We start from the raw sequence: 16838 nt of genomic DNA on the forward strand, positions 1-16838 counted from the left end.
AACAATTGATTCTGATAACCAGCCGGTACCTTTCCGCCTGTAAGAACCTGCGATTGCAAGTCCCTCTGCTGCCAAGAGGAACAGCTCCCTGAACTGTGACAGCCCTTCAAAGACAGCGATTGTGTCCCCCTCCCCCTTTCAACCTCCTCTTCTCCAGACTGCACATGCCTAAATCCTCCCTGGCAGGGCTGGTCTCCAGTCCTCTGGTTATCCTCCTCACCCTGCTCTGCACCCGCTCCATTCTGTCCACATCCTTTTTGAAACGAGGACTCCAGAACGGCAAGCAGCGCCCCAGGTCTCTGAAGCCTGAAATTAAGATGCAGCACGAAGTCCTTCGGTTCTGACATTGGAGCGTTCAGGACTTTTTTTGTGTGTGCCAGGAACACCTTTGTATATTAGGCCACACCCCCTGATGTAGCCAATCCTCCAAGAGCTTTCAGTAGGCCCTGTGCTGAGCCCTATAAGCTCCAGGAGGATTGGTTACATCAGAGGTGTGTGGCCTAACATGCAAAGGAGCAGGGCTTTCTTTTGTAGCAGGAACTCCTTTGCATATTAGGCCACACACCCCGATGTAGCCAATCCTCCAAGAGCTTTCAGTAGGCCCTGTGCTAAGAGCCCTATAAGCTCCAGGAGGATTGGCTACATCAGGGGTGTGTGGCCTAGCATACAAAGGAGCAGGGCTTTGTTGTAGCAGGAACTCCTTTGCATATTAGGCCACACCCCCTGATGTAGCCAATCCTCCAAGAGCTTTCAGTAGGCCCTGCGCTAAGAGCCCTGTAAGCTCCAGGAGGATTGGCTGCATCAGGGGTGTGTGGCCTAATATGCAAAGGAGCTCCTGTTACCAAAAAAAAAAGCCCTGTAATCTTTTATTGAGCTTTGGATGGCCAAGTTCCATGGAACTTTTATTCAATTTTGGATGATCCAGCTCTTACTGAGCTTAATAAGAACATAAGAGAAGCCATGTTGGATCAGGCCAATGGCCCATCCAGTACAACACTCTGTGTCACACAGTGGCCAATATAAGCGTGTGTATACACACACGCACGCACACACATATATACTGTGGCTAATAGCCACTTCAAAGCTTCTGGCTTTGAAGATTTCAGTCCATGTCGCCCATTCACATGCGTGCCCTTTCTTTGTTGTCGTATCTGCTAGAAGTTTTAAATAAAACCTGGGATTTGTCAGAAGTCGATACCACGTGCTGCAAGTTCTCACCGCTCTGCCAGAAATACAGCATCCACACAGCCCTGCCGGTGCCTATATATTAAGCAGAGGCTAGATGCCCCTCTGACAGCAATGAGGATCCCGTGAATTTAGGGGGAGGGGTTTGTGAGTTTCCTGCATTGTGCAGAGGGTTGGACTAGATAACTCGGGAGGTCCCTTCCAACTCTAGGATTCTATGATTCTGTATTCCAGCCCGCTATTTTTTTAATTCCCCTAATAGATTAGTTGCGTCCCCTCTAGAATAAGTTCCCCAAGAACTTGCAGTATAGAGCTGTTAAAAAAGAAATCCCCCAAAACACCGCAAAAATATAACAAGAAGGATATAAAGAGCAGGGTTTTACAGGCCTGACCAGGAGTTCACCCGCTTGGCCTCTTGCCAGCACTGCGAGGCTGCAAAGCCCAAGAAAGAGCAGGAATGCACCAGATTGCGCACGCTTGCACCCCAAAGAGATGCTGAGCTGCGTTCGGAGTCCTTCGTGCTCCGGTAGGTTGCCAGGTCAAGGGCATGCATGTTCTGCCAACCGGGTGGAAACCTGCCTCTAAACAGTGTGGGTTTTTAAAAAGGTTTAACTTAATTCACGGAGGAGAAAGCCTCTGTTGAAAACGAGTCGACAACGGAACCTCCACGATGAGAAGCAGTGTCTTTCCCAAGACCAGGCTCTGGGTGGGGACACGTGTTGTGTTTCAGCAGGTCAGGCTACTGGTCCATCGCACCCCAGAACAATGTGTTCTGGATGTCAGCACTGTTCTGGAGTCTCAGGTGCTTAAGATATCACAGTTGATTCATCTAGAGTTCCTAGGGTTGCCAAGTCAAATTCCAGAAATATCTGGGGACTTTGGAGGTGGAGCCAGGAGACTTTGGGGTGGAGCCAGGACACTTGGGGGGGGGGGTGGAGGCAGGAGACTTTGGGGTGGAGCCAGGACACTTGGGGGGGGGTGGAGGCAGGAGACTTTGGGGGGTGGAGCCAGGAGCAAGGTTGTGACAAGCACAATTGAACTCCAAAGGGAGTTCTGGCCATCACATTTAAAGGGAAAGCACACCTTTTACGTGCCTTCCCTCCGTTACAAATAATGAAGGATAGGGGCACCTTCTTTTGGGGTTCATAGAATTGGACCCCCAGCCCAATTTTTTTTGAAACTTGGAGAGTATTTTGGGGAGAGGCGCTGGATGCTAAACTGCAACTGGCTGTTATCTGCTTCCTTCTCCCTCTCTCTTGCTTCCTTCTGCATCTCAACTTGCTTTGCAAGGCTTGCTCAATCGCACAGGAGCTAAAGCAAAACCTCAATTTTCTCCACTGGTTGAGGCTCCCCCCCTCCTGGTTCCCTGTGGGGGGAAGGGAAAGAGCCAGAGCTTCCTCTGCCCAGTTCCCGGGATCCCATGGGAGAATACAAAGACCAACGAGCGCTAACGTTTTAAGAATGTTTAAGCATATTTTAAGTTTTTTAAGGAATATACTTGTGTTTGTCTGTGGGGATCGAACTCAGGTCGTGAGCAGAGTTTAGGCCTGCAGCACTGCAGCTTTAACACTCTGCGCCACGGGGCTCACCCCCCATAGAAAGAAACCCCCATTAGGGGGCCAGGCCCCATGGGCCCCGGGTTAGCTACGGGCCTGCCCCAGAGCAAACTAATCTATGCAATAGCTCACAACTTTAATGCCAGTCACTCACAAAGTAGAATGTTTGCTCACAAGACTCCACAGCCAGAAAGCCAGTTTGGTGTAGCGGTTAAGTGCGCGGACTCTTATCTGGGAAAACCGGGTTTGATTCCCCACTCCTCCACTTGCACCTGCTGGAATGGCCTTGGGTCAGCCATAGCTCTCGCAGGAGTTGTTCTTGAAAGGGCAGCTGCTGTGAGAGCCCTCTCAGCCCCACCCACCTCACGGGGTGTCTGTTGTTGAGGAGGAAGGGAAAGGAGATTGTGAGCTGCTCTGAGACTGAGATTCGGAGTGGAGGGTGGGAAATAAACCCAATATCATCATCGGCATAGAGGGAGTATTGCTCCCAACTAGAATGAATTTACAAAACAGGCCCATTGAAGGACAGCGATCTGTAGTACTGCATTAACTCTTCATAGCCTATTGAAGCCAAGCTTGAGAAGTTTCAAATTTGCATTGGTGGGAGGGTGAACTAGGGAATCCTCTTCCCACAGAACAGGCATTCTGCATATGCTCAACGGTGTTTTGCTGGTAGCTCCTTGAAAGAAACAAAAAAACCTTTTCTGTTGTGGAAAGAAAGAAATTCTGGATGACTTTAGAACCACTCACCCCAAGGCAGCCAGGTTTTGAAAGCAAAAAGGGGGCACTTCCAGTCTTTTAGAATCCCACCTTGCATGATTTATGTGGGACTTTTCCTTCCCTCCTGTAGACACTAAAAGCGGTTTATCAGATTGCGCACAAAGACGAGTACACACTTTTGTTCCAGGTTGAGACTTTCCCTTCGATCCCTACCAGCTCCAAGGTTGCGCATCAGCCGCTCCCGCAGCTTGCCGTCTATCCATTTACGAGCGGGCGGTGTCATCAGAATGCGACTACAACCGTCTTTGGCCGCCGTGCAAACGCCCTATCTCTTTCATTGCAGCCGTTTTGCTGTCCTGAAGCTGCCTAAAAATAGCAAAAAAAAGAGAAGGGGGGAAATCACTGCAATCCGGTTGGGGAGGAAAAGCATCGGATTTTTATCCCGCACAGCAGTGACAGAATGATGCAAGAAGATATTGAAAAAGCAGAAGCATTTTGAAGTGTTAAAAGAACAGCAAGTCTGTTCATTTCTGCAGAAAAGGCAAAAATCCGGTAGTCACTTGGGGGCCTTTTTAATAAAAATAGGCAGGCTAGGAATTCAAACAGGGAAGCAATGCTGGATCGTGCATGTGTGCTTTCAACATGGGCAAAGACATGCATTTGGGTATTTTTGCCAGCAGTTTTAAAAGTAAGGAACATTGCGCGGGGGGGGGGCGGGGTGCGTTTGCAATTTTGCATGCAATAACGGCTGAGAGTCCAGGGAGACTTACTGATATATCCTTAATATTCTTTAGCATTAATGAAGCTGAACATCAGTGTGAGATTTCCTCGGGATCGCCGCAGAAATTGCACCACCGCGGTTTCTGAAACAGCCACGACGGCTGCTCCAACCACTCGCTATTTAATATTATTTCAGTACTTCGGGACTAAATATAGGTAGGTATTGTCTGCAATCAAAGCCTTCCCCAGTCAGGAGAACTAGGGATGAGGTGGGGGAGAGAGTTACTGCTCTTCAATCTGGAGAGCTTGAGAATTTTTGTAAAGCGGAGAGAAGCAAGGAAAATATATTAATTTTAAACTGTCCAGTAGGGTTGCTGGCCTCCAGTGGGGGCTAGAGATCTGGTCTCACGTTCACCTGATCTCAAAACTACATACATTGCTTTTTTATTTTATTTTTTTAAACTAGGGTTGCCAATCCCCAGGTGGGGGCAGGGGATTCCCCGGGTTGGAAGCCCTCTCTCCGCTTCAGGGTCATCAGAAAGCTGGGCAGGGGAAATGTCTGCTTGGCAATCCATTATTCCCTATGGAGACCAATTCCTATATAAAGTTCCTCATCAAAGGCTCCTTAGTAAGCTCGAGAGTCATGGAGTAAAAGGACAGGTCCTCTTGTGGATCAAAAGTTGGCTAATTAATAGGAAGCAGAGAGTGAGTATAAAGGGGCAGTCTTCACAGTGGAGGACAGTAAGCAGTGGGGTGCCGCAGGGCTCAGTACTGGGTCCCATGCTCTTTAACTTGTTCATTAATGATTTGGAGTTGGGAGTAAGCAGTGAAGTGGCCAAGTTTGCAGATGACACTAAATTGTTCAGGGTGGTGAGAACCAGAGAGGATTGCGAGGCACTCCAAAGGGATCTGTTGAGGCTGGGTGAGTGGGCGTCAGCGTGGCAGATGAGGTTCAGTGTGGCCAAGTGCAAAGTAATGCACATCGGGGCCAAGAATCCCAGCTACAAATGCAAGTTGATGGGGTGTGAACTGGCAGAGACTGACCAAGAGAGAGATCTTGGGGTTGTGGTAGATAACTCACTGAAAATGTCAAGACAGTGTGCGATGGCTGTAAAAAAAGGCCAACACCATGCTGGGAATTATTAGGAAGGGAATTGAAAACAAATCAGCCAGTATCATAATGCCCCTGCATAAATCGATGGTGCGGTCTCATTTGGAATATTGTGTACAATTCTGGTCAGTGCACCTCAAAAAGGATATTATAGCATTGGAAAAAGTCCAGAAAAGGGCAACTAGAATGATTAAAGAACTGGAACACTTTCCCTATGAAGAAAGGTTAAAACGCTTGGGGCTCTTTAGCTTGGAGAAATGTCGACTGCAGGGTGACATGATAGAGGTTTACAAGATTATGCATGGGATGGAGAAAGTAGAGAAAGAAGTACTTTTCTCCCTTTCTCACAATACAAGAACTCATGGGCATTCAATGAAATTGCTGAGCAGTCAGGTTAAAATGGATAAAAGGAAGTACCGTATTTTTCGGACCATAAGACGCACTCCCCCCCCCAAAAAAAAAGTGGGGGGGGAAGTGCGTGCGTCTTATAGAGCGAATACTGAAAAAAAAGGAGGCGAGGGGGGAGGGGGCGTGCAGCCCCTGGAGACAAGCACCGGGATTGCTCCCTCCGCCCCCACCGCAAACCCAGACTCACCGGACCATAAACGCCCCCACTTCGCGGTCGCTGGCGGGACACATGGCTGGCTCCCTCTGCGCCTGCGTGCCTGGCTCCCTCCGCCCCACCACAAACCCAGTGCTTTGCGCGTACCTGCGTGCCTGGCTCCAGCCCGAAGGCTGCAATGGCGCCCGCATCCCGCAGAAGATGGCGGAAGACGAAGGTGCGTCTTATGGTCCGGTGCGTCCAATAGTCTGAAAAATACGGTACTTCTTCACTTTCTACCATATGTGGTGGACATGTGAAAGAGCGAAATAGTTTTGGCAAATGATTCAACAAGAAATTTGTAGAATCTTGGGATATGAATTTAAGAGAACTCCAGAGACTTTCTTATTGGGATTACAAATGGAGAAATTTCCGAAAGAAGATAGAACTGTAATCTGGTACTTGCTTTCAGCTGCTAGGACATTATATGCGCAGTTATGGAAGCAAGATGAAATACCAGAAAAATGGGACTGGATTGTAAAAGTTATGTCATGGAGTGAAATGGATAGACTTACAAGAAAGACTATGATTTAGAGGGATTTAAAATGGACTGGGATAAATTCATAAGATATATAGAGAAAGAATGGAAAGTGAAAGGACATTGGGTGATTTTTGACAATACCAATTAGGTTTTTAGAAGAAGAAAGAAGATGAATTATAATAACTGAGTGGGATTTTATAAAACATAAGAAATGTATTTTTTATTTCTCTACAGAATGAAATGTATATTTTTCTTTTTATTATTAAGATTCTTATAGTGTTAAAGATACTTTTTGATATTAGAATTTTAAGTAATTGGCACCGGCGGAAGTCAAGATTTGGGGGGAGGGGAGGAGGGAAAAGAATAATGAATGGGGAAGGTATTAAGTGTTTATTAATATTTTATTAGTATTGGATATAATTACCATATATTACCAAATAAAATTGTTTTAATCAAGGAAGTACTTCTTCACTGAAAGGGTGATTAACATTCACTGCCACAGGAGGTAGCGACGGCTACAAGCATAGCCAGTTTCAAGTGGGGATTGAATAAAAATATGGAGCAGAGGTTCATCAGTGGCTATTAGCCACAGTATATACATATATATATAGGCCACTGTGTGACACAGAGTGTTGGACTGGATGGGCCACTGGCCTGATCCAACATGGCTTCTCTTATGTTCTTATGTGACACAGAGAGTTGGACTGGATGGGCCACTGGCCTGATCCAACATGGCTTCTCTTATGTTCTTGTGTGACACAGAGTGTTGGACTGGATGGGCCATTGGCCTGATCCAACATGGCTTCTCTTATGTTCTTGTGTGACACAGAGTGTTGGACTGGATGGGCCATTGGCCTGATCCAACATGGCTTCTCTTATGTTCTTGTGTGACACAGAGTGTTGGACTGGATGGGCCATTGGCCTGATCCAACATGGCTTCTCTTATGTTCTTATGTTCTATAGGGTATAATAGAGAATTGGTCTGTAGGTATCTGTGATCAGCATAGCATCTGGTGCCTCTCCTCAAAACACCCTCCAAATTTCAAAATGATTGAACCAGGGGGTCCAATTCTATGAGCCCCCAAAGAAGGTGCCCCTATCCTTCATTATTTCCAGTAGAGGGAAGACATTTAAAAGGTGTGCTGTCCCTTTAAATGTGATGGCCAGAACTCCCTTTGGAATTCAGTTATGCTCCACCCTCCAATGTCTCCTGGCTCCACACCCCAAAGTCCCCAGATATTTCTTGAATTGGACTTGGCAACCCTATTTAAAACAGTTATCTCACTCCCTCCTGGAGAACATAGCAATACACTCTACTGAGGTTTGTCCTTCCCTAAACCCCACCCTCCCAGACTCCACACTTAAATCTTCAGGTCAAGGGTGGCCAAACTGTGGCTTGGGAGCCACATGTGGCTCTTTCACACATATTGTGTGGCTCTTGAAGCCCCCACTACGCTGTCGGTCAGCTTGGAGAAGGCATTTCTCTCTTTAAATCACTTCTCCCAAGCCAAGCCATTGGAGAATGCATTTAAAGTTAAAGTTGATTTCTTTCAACCTCTCCCTCCCATTCTTCCTGTCTTGCGACTCTCGAAACATCTGATGTTCTTGCCTTGAGGCTCTCAAACATCTGATGTTCTTGCCTTGTGGCTCTCAAACATCTGACATTCATGTCTTATGGCTCTCAAACATCTGGCGTTTATTCTGTGTGGCTCTTATGTTAAGCAAGTTTGACCACCCCTGCTCCAGGTATTTCCAAACCTGGAAGTAGCAGCCTTATCGCTTTGCTGCTTGATGCCAGCTCTCAGAAAATCCATTCTCTACAGGGGTGGCCAAATTGTGTCTCGGGAGCCACGTGTGGCTCTTTCACACATATCGTGTGGCTCTTGAAGCCACCACTGCCCCATTGGCCAACTTGGAGAAGGCATTTAAAGTTAAAGTTGCTTTCTTTCCACTTTTCCCTTCCTTCCCTCCCTTATCTATTTTCCTTCCTGACTGCCTGCCTACCCTCAAACATCTGATGTTCATGTTTTATGGCTCTCAAACATCTGACATTTATTCTATGTGGCTCTTAAGTTAAGCAAGTTTGGCCACCCCCGCTCTACACCAGGGGTGGCCGACGGTAGCTCTCCAGATGTTTTTTTTGCCTACAACTCCCATCAGCCCCAGCCATTGGCCATGGTATAAATTTATCCCAGGTATAAATTTTCATGTGCATGCACACTTCTACAGATACCTGATATCTGAAGAAGATGCCTGAAGAAGCGTGCAGGCACAGAAAAGCTTATGTCCAGAATTAAACTTGCTTAGTCTTAAAGGGATGGGATGGTGGCTTAAAGTTAAATATCGCTGTGAAATTCGGTAGCTTTCTGTTCCGCAAATGCTACTCGGCATTTATAGAGCCCCGTGGCATAGAGTGTTAAAGCTGCAGTACTGCAGTTCAAGCTCTCTGCTCACGACCTGAGTTCGATCCCCGGCGGAAGCTGGGTTTTCAGGTCGCCGACTTGAGGTTGACTCAGCCTTCCATCCTTCCGAGGTCGGTCAAATGAGTCCCCAGCTTGCTGGGGGGAAAGTGTAGATGACTGGGGAAGGCAACGGCAAACCACCCCGTAAAAAGTCTGCCGTGAAAACGTTGTGAAAGCAACGTCACCCCAGAGTCGGAAACAACTGGTGCTTGCACAGGGGACCTTCCCTTTCCTTTGGTGTTCAAAGCCCTTCTTGGACAACGACTTGTAGCCTGCCTTACAGGGGTGTAGCTAGCGCTACTCTCCCCAGATTGCAGATGCTGTGGGAGGCTGGCTTTGCCAAAGGCAGCCAAGTGAGTTTGTGGAAGAGGTGAGATTTGTTTCAGGGATATCCTGGATCACAGCTTGGGCCTCTTGACTGCTACCAAATCGTCAACTCTTGCTCAGCTCTGGTAATACACACATAATTGTCTTGTAAGGAAATTTGAGAAGAAATTCATGTTTGTATTGGTCTGGTAGTTTGCTCCCTTTGGGTTTCTACAAGGGGGATGAAAAATTGTTCTGTTTCCGCAGGACCATTCGGAAGTCATTTAGAGATACCGTTTGCTCTTGAAGTTGCCATTCCTTGATCACCGTAAACATTAAACATGCCTTAATGTTTATTAGCATTAGCTTTTTATATATTTTTTCATCCACCCATTAGGCATTTATTCATTCATTAGAATTCTGGAGTTTAAAAAAAATCATTCTCATCTAATGATGTTTAAATCATTAAAATCATTTAAACATTCTCAGCTGCTGTAGAAGCTCAGCAGAATCTCCAAAACCTAAAAAAACCTGAGAATGCCTTCCTTGAGCCTGGTGTAGTGGTTAAGTGTGTGGACTCTTATCTGGGAGAACGGGGTTTGATTCCCCACTCCTCCACTTGCACCTGCTGGCATGGCCTTGGGTCAGCCATAGCTCTGGCAGAGGTTGTCCTTGAAAGGGCAGCTGCTGTGAGAGCCCTCTCAGCCCCACCCACCTCACAGGGTGTCTGTTGTGGGGGGAGAAGATATAGGAGATTGTAAGCCGCTCTGAGTCTCTGATTCAGGGAGAAGGGCGGGATATAAATCTGCAATTCTTCTTCTTCTTCTTTCTGAGACTCAACCGAGATGTTGCTTGTGGGAGGAAAAGGAAAGGTCCCCTGTGCAACCACCAGTCGTTTCACAACATTTTCACGGCAGACTTTTTACGGGGTGGTTTGCCATTGCCTTCCCCAGTCATCTACATTCCCCCCCCCCCCCAGCAAGCTGGGGACTCGGAAGGGCTGAGTTAATCAGAGACCTTTTTGGACCCACAAGACTCTGCTCAATCAATTAAATTAACATTACAGCCCTCAATATTTTAGCCTGCCTGTCCCTTCAAAGTTTGGCCTCTGTACCCACCACAGGTCTTCAAGATGTTGCCGTCTGCTTTGTAGCAAGAAAACGAGGGATGGACTGTAGCACAATGGTACGGCCCTTGCTGTGCATGCAGAAGGTCCCAAGTTCACTGCCCAGTGTTGCTAGGTTGAAGTGTTAGGAAAACCCATCCTCTGTCCAAGCCCTGGAGAACAGCTGCCGGTTAGATGGTTGTGCCAGCAGTTTGACTCTGCATACAATAGCTTCGTAACTGTGGACTGGAAAGCAAAAGAAAAGGTTGAGGGAAAGCAAGTCTTTCATTTGCGAACAAACAGGATCCAAACAAACATTCAGAAAAGCATAATAAAGACAGAACAAGAACCATGTTTTTTTAACATGTTTACTGTCTTTCCAGTAGGCAGAAATGTCAGCACAATCCACAGCGGCCATCTAAAAACATATACGGTACTTCCCGTTCTTCCAACATTCCTTCAATACACACAAAGTTAAAATATCGGAAATATAAGCAAGGGAATGGCTTATTGGAGCAGGCCCGGCTTGTACTTCTTTAAAGGTTTCTTTGCAGTGACCAAAAATACAAGAGAAACTTTTTAACTTAGCACTATAGTAAGCAAAATTTAAACACTTATACCATCCTTAGTAGTATAGTAAAATAGTCTATGTTAAGACAAGATAAAAGGGGCTCACTGACTGAAATACACCAAAAATGATAAAGCCTCTTAACAAAACTTATTTGCCCTTACCTTTTTTTAAAAAAAAATCTGTGAAACCTAGAGGTATTTTACTGCATTAGTGTAACAGAATCAGTTTAACTAGGTTTAAAGGTTTGACAGGTATTTATAGTTAAACCCAGCAGATAAATTAGAAGGAGATCCCTTCAGAGTTGCAAAAATACCCCTTTATATAATGCAATCTTGTAGAACTGGGGGGGGGGGGGGAGCCATTCAAAAGCCAATATGTTGTTTAAAAGCAATGAACGCAAGCCTAGTCAAACAAAACGTGGCTATTAGAGCATGTAGAGCGGAAGAGCGAGGAAAGGGCTGCTCTTTATAGAGAGCTCCAAAGTGCACTCACCTGTAATGTAGAAGCGAAAGCCAAGTAAGGCCATTACTAGCACAATCCTAAGAGCGCTTTCTTGGGAGTAAGCCCCATTGAATAGACCTGGTTAGGATTCTGAGTAGACCTGCTTCAGATTGCTTAAAGGTAGTTAGACCCTTCAAAAGATGTATACCAAATGCTGCAGTATGAAACTGAAAAATCCAACCCTCAATCTCGGGGTGGGCGATCTTGTTTAATATAAGAGCCACGTAGAATAAATGTTAGATGTTTGAGAGCTGCAAGATATGAACATCAGATGTAGGTAGGAAGGAAGGAAGGAAGGAAGGAAGGAAGGAAGGAAGGAAGGAAGGAAGGAAGGAAGGAAGGAAGGAAGGAAGGAAATAGATGGAGAGGGAGCTCCAAGCTGCTGACTGGCTTGGCTTGGTGAAGTGATTTAAAGAGACAAATGCCTTCTTCAATCTTGTTGATGGGGTTGGGGTGGGGCTTCAAGAACCACACAATACGTGTGAAAGAGCCACGTGTGGCTCCTGAGCCACAGTTTGGCCACCCCTGCCTTAAAGTAATCAGATTTTTTAAAAAACAATAAATAGAATCCTCCATAGCAGATGTTGACCAGATATTAAATCCACAGCAAACATGTTTTGCAAGACAGCCATCCAATTCGAATCCCCATGCAGGCTCAGAGACCCTGGAGAGCAGCTGCCAGTCTGAGCAGACAATACCGACCAAGGGGTTGATTCAGCATAAGGCCACGTTGTGTGTTATGTGCCGAGTCAATAGCAGCGTTATGTTTTTGCACCATACAGAAGGGTTCCGAACATTTTGCAGGCACTTTTGTTAGCAGTTTCCCTCTCCTTTTGTGCCTCCTGGGGAAACGGGCCCAGAGTTGGTAAGAATGCCGAAATGTGTTCCTTGAGCAGTCTGCTGGTGGGAAGTTTGAATGCTCTTCCATGCCACGGAATCCACACCGGGTCGCTGACGTCTCTCCCGTTCAATTCTCCCCTTTTTTTCTCCACAAAAATGAGACTTCAGCCAGACAGTGATGGAGGGGCGACGAGGAGGCAGATAATTGGAATTAAATATGCAAATGACATCTGCTGTTAATCTGCTAAAAGGCTCCTTTCAGCACCTGCTACTTAAATATTTTCTTTTGTGTTTAACCACATCACGTCCTTGTATTATTAAGAGAGAAATTATTGCACGCCTAGCGTGCCGGTTTATTCCTAAATGAGGGTGGGGGGTTTTTTTAGTGACTTTGAAATTTTTTAAATCTGCTCTAGGTTTGGCTGGGAATAACTTAGTTTTTGGTCATGTCCATATTTGTGACTTGAGGAGAGTGAGTTTAGCTGGAACGATAGAAGCTTAGCTGGAAATTCAGAAGCCTTAGAGTATTTGGTGGTGTTAGGTATGCCACCCTCACTGGACCTCAGCTTTCCTAGCTGGAATATGGGAATAATCAGGGCTTCTTTTGTAGCGTTAACTCCTTTGCATATTAGGCCCCACTCCCCTGATGTAGCCAATCCTCCAAGAGCTCACAGGGCTCTTCTTACAGGGCCTACTGTAAGCTCCAGGAGGATTGGCTACATCGGGGGTGTGGCCTGATATGCAAAGGAGTTCCTGCTACAAAAAAGCCCAGGGAATAATAATGCAGGTCTGAAAAAAAGATCACACCTGGCTACTGAGTATGAGTGTGGCATCCTTTTGAGGGGAAAGGGGGTCTTTAACCACTGGCCGAATCACCATAGTAAGCCGAGAAGGAACGACTTGGGTACTGGACAAAAGATGCTGAGGGGAAATTGTCTACCGGCTGTACATGTGTTGCAAATCAGTTGCTTTTTGATGAATTTTCAAAGCTGTCTCAAGGGCTGAATTTGTTGACAAAGTGGGGTAATCTTTTTTTTATTAATCACTGTCCACAAACACTAGACTGGGGCTGGGGACGAGGCAGGGACCTTAAAGATGCTCTGTTCAAAAAATTTCTTTCTTAAAATATTTGTTGTTCATTGGCCATTGTTGCTTTTTTGTGTTGTGTGTGCACACATGCACACATATGGCTAGTCCCCTCGGCAGGGCTTTTCATGTAGCAGGAACTCCTTTGCCTATTAGGCCACGTACTCCTGATGTAGCCAATCCTCCAAGAGCTTACGGGGCTCTTCTTAAGAGGGTCTACTGTAAGCTCTTGGAGGATTGGCTACATCAGGGGTGTGTGGCCTAATAGGCAAAGGAGGTTCTGCTAAAAAAAAAAAGCCCTGCCCCTCAGAGAAAGGGAGAGCTGTTAGCTAGCAAAACGGAGCCTCTGTGGTCAGAGACTGTGTACCTGCAAATAGCGTGCCAAGGATAAGGAGGGGAAAGCTGTTGTCTTTGTGGCCTCCTTCGGAGCGCCCTGGAGGCATTCGGCTGTCCTCTGTCGGAAACAGGATACAGGAGCAGGTGGCCTGCCGATCTCCTGTTCAGTGTGTGCACAGACTGGAATGCCTGTCATTTTCGAGTGACGGTTTCTTTGTTTTCGTCCACAGTGGTGTGGTGGTTGCGCCCCCTAACCAGGAAGTTTTTGGAGTGCTAAATTACCTGGAGGTACGTGCTTTGAACTATGGGTCCCAAAAGATGGGGGTGGGACCACCTAAGTGTGTTTGAAGACCCACGCGGAGAGGGGACTGCAAAAGATGCCGGTTGTGGAATTTGGAAGACCAGCAAGGCTGGGAGTATGTGTATTCTCTCTGTCTCTGTCTGTCTCTCTCTCTCGACTGACCCCTCCCAAAGGCTGCAGGCACCTTCAGAATGCCATCAGTGTGGTGGGCACAGCCACAAGATGGCTGACACAAACGGGCTGCTGCCGGAGGCGGAGCCAGCCACAAAATGGCTGCCACAGCTCACCTTGGGTCACGCCGTGAAGAATCCCTTGTTGCTTTGGCAGCAGGTGCCAATACAGCACATTTTTTAAAAAAACAAACAAACCTGCAAGGCCAATCGAAATCTCCAGTGGCCAATCGGAAGCCTCGCTGGGCCAGAGCCCCACCTGGCTTCACTTATTTTCTCAGAATACTTGGCGGCCTCCGGGAAAGGAGTTCAGCAGGTGTCATGGCCTCCACATGGGGCTGTGTTGGGGACCCCTGGTTTGGAATGTACCGCTTTAGAGTTGGGGGGAGGAGTCACGTGACGGAACACTGCTTCTTAATGACATCCCTCCGTAGAGGAAACAGTCATGTCCAGGAAGAATCAGGGCAGTTCTTGGCTTTTCCATGACATGTTTGTTTTTGGAACTTTTGAGGATTCCAAAAGATCCAAAAACGAGTACAGGACAGTGCAGACCAGCGTTCCCTCTAAGCTGCTCACAGTTTTTAAGCCCACGGGGCTCACACGTTTTTGTCTTACCTCAGGAAGGATTGCCTTTTTGTCTTCGCTCAAACTGATTTTTTTGTGTAGTTATATATATTTTATTGAAGTTTTGGAAAAGGGGGAGGGGTGAAGGAATACAGAAGTGGGAAGGGAAAAGAGGCAAAATAGGGTCAACATCCTTTCCCCCCCCCCTGCATCATTAGATTACATAATAATACTCTTAGTTTTAACAAGTTTTTAGCCTATATAGTTATGCTAAATAATTTGCTACTATAAATTCAATCTGAAAGGAGCCCCGTGGCGCAGAGTGGTAAAGCTGCAGCACTGCAGTCCTAAGCTCTGCTCACGACTTGAGTTCGATCCCAGCGGAAGCTGGGTTCAGGTAGCCGGCTCAAGGTTGACTCAGCCTTCCATCCTTTCGAGGTCGGTAAAAGGAGTCCCCGGCTTGCTGGCAGGGCAGAAAGTGTAGATGACTGGGGAAGGCAATGGCAAACCACCCCGTAAAAAAATCTGCCGTGAAAAACGTCGTGAGGCGAATCACGGTATGTGGCTGAGTAATGGTTGCTACTGACTCTCCAGGTAGACTCGACAAGGAAACTCTCACACACAATGTCTTTAAATAAAGCAGAGGTGAATATATACAAGCTTTATATTTTATAAGAGGTGAATATATGCAACCTTTCTCCGAGTGACAAAGTGCTTCGCCTAGCATCAGTTAAATCCCAAGGTACAAACACCAAGCCACCCAAGTGCATATATAGTACAGTCAGCCAATAGCAACATAGTGCTGAGTCACTAAACCACTCTCACCAGTTTGGTGTAGTGGTTAAGTGTGCGGACTCTTATCTGGGAGAACCGGGTTTGATTCCCCACTCCTCCACTTGCACCTGCTGGAATGGCCTGGGGTCAGCCAGAGCTCTGGCAGAGGTTGTCCTTGAAAGGGCAGCTGCTGTAAGAGCTCTCTTAGCCCCACCCACCTCACAGGGTGTCTGTTGTGTGGGAGGAAGGTAAAGGAGATTGTGAGCCGCTCTGAGACTCTTCGGAGTGGAGGGCGGGATATAAATCCAGTATCTTCATCTACCTCACAGGGTGTCTGTTGTGGGGGAGGAAGGTAAAGGAGATTGTGAGCCGCTCTGAGACTCTTCGGAGTGGAGGGCGGGATATAAATCCAATATCTTCTTCTTCTTCACAAGAGGAGAAAAAACAGCACACCTGACTCAGCTCACATGATCCCAGCTGTCACTGGCTGTCATCCTTAGATGCTTCCAATCTAAACATGCATCATTCCTTACACAGACTCAATATACTGACAGCGATGTCACCCCAGAGTCGGAAACGACTGGTGCTTGCACAGGGGACTACTTTTACTATAAATTCAATCATATCAGAGTGAGGAATACACTGGAAAGTGTAAGAGGTAATACACACAATCAGGTTCATTCGTTCAGCCATTCGTAAAAAAGGTTTCCAACGATTTCCTCTATCTTTCAGTAGCCTGCCCGTAAGACGAAGTGCGAGTATAGCCATTTCTGCTGTTTCTAATATTTTGTCGATCAAATCCTGTTTCTTCGGAGCTTCACAGTGTTTCCACTGTTTGGTGTAGTGGTGAAGTGTGCGGACTCTTATCTGAGAGAACCAGGTTTGATTCCCCACTCCTCCACTTGCAGCTGCTGGAATGGCCTTGGGTCAGCCATAGCTCTGGCAGAGGTTGTCCTTGAAAGGGCAGCTGCTGTGAGAGCCCTCTCCAGCCCCACCCACCTCACAGGGTGTCTGTTGTGGGGGAGGAAGGGAAAGGAGATTGTGAGCCGCTCTGAGACTCTTCGGGGTGGAGGCCGGGATATAAATCCAATATCTTCATCTACCTCACAGGGTGTCTGTTGTGGGGGAGGGGGGAAGGTAAAGGAGATTGTGAGCCGCGCTGAGACTCTTCGGAGTGGAGGGCGGGATATAAATCCAATATCTTCTTCATCTTCTTCCAGCATTGTGCTGTCAAAAGTCCTGCTGCAAACTAATTGACGCAGCAGCTCACAACTTTAATCCCAGCAGCTCACACAAAATGGACGTTTTGCTCGCAAGATTCCACGGTGCAGAGGGAGCACTGGTGCAGACGCCAGTCGACCCCCCGCGGCGAGATCTGAGCCAAGCGTCAGCTGGAGGAAATCGCTTTCCTGTGTTCCTGCCCTCTAGATCAGGGGTGGCCAAGGGTA

At 46.9% G+C, this 16838-nt stretch overlaps 1 protein-coding gene across 1 annotated transcript in view; it reads left to right on the plus strand.

The window, feature by feature from the left end:
- The first annotated feature begins 4078 nt into the window (after positions 1–4078).
- Positions 4079–16838, plus strand: part of PUSL1 (pseudouridine synthase like 1) — a 73619-nt gene continuing 60859 nt past the window's right edge. The window contains exons 1-3 of the mRNA XM_060259091.1: positions 4079–4149; positions 4256–4397; positions 13812–13869. Of these exons, the coding sequence (XP_060115074.1) occupies positions 4089–4149; positions 4256–4397; positions 13812–13869 (261 nt within the window). The 5' untranslated portion in view covers positions 4079–4088. The remainder of the gene's footprint in view (positions 4150–4255; positions 4398–13811; positions 13870–16838) is intronic.

This window comes from Heteronotia binoei, chromosome 18, assembly GCF_032191835.1.
Source record: "Heteronotia binoei isolate CCM8104 ecotype False Entrance Well chromosome 18, APGP_CSIRO_Hbin_v1, whole genome shotgun sequence".
NCBI classification, from domain to species: Eukaryota; Metazoa; Chordata; class Lepidosauria; order Squamata; family Gekkonidae; genus Heteronotia; species Heteronotia binoei.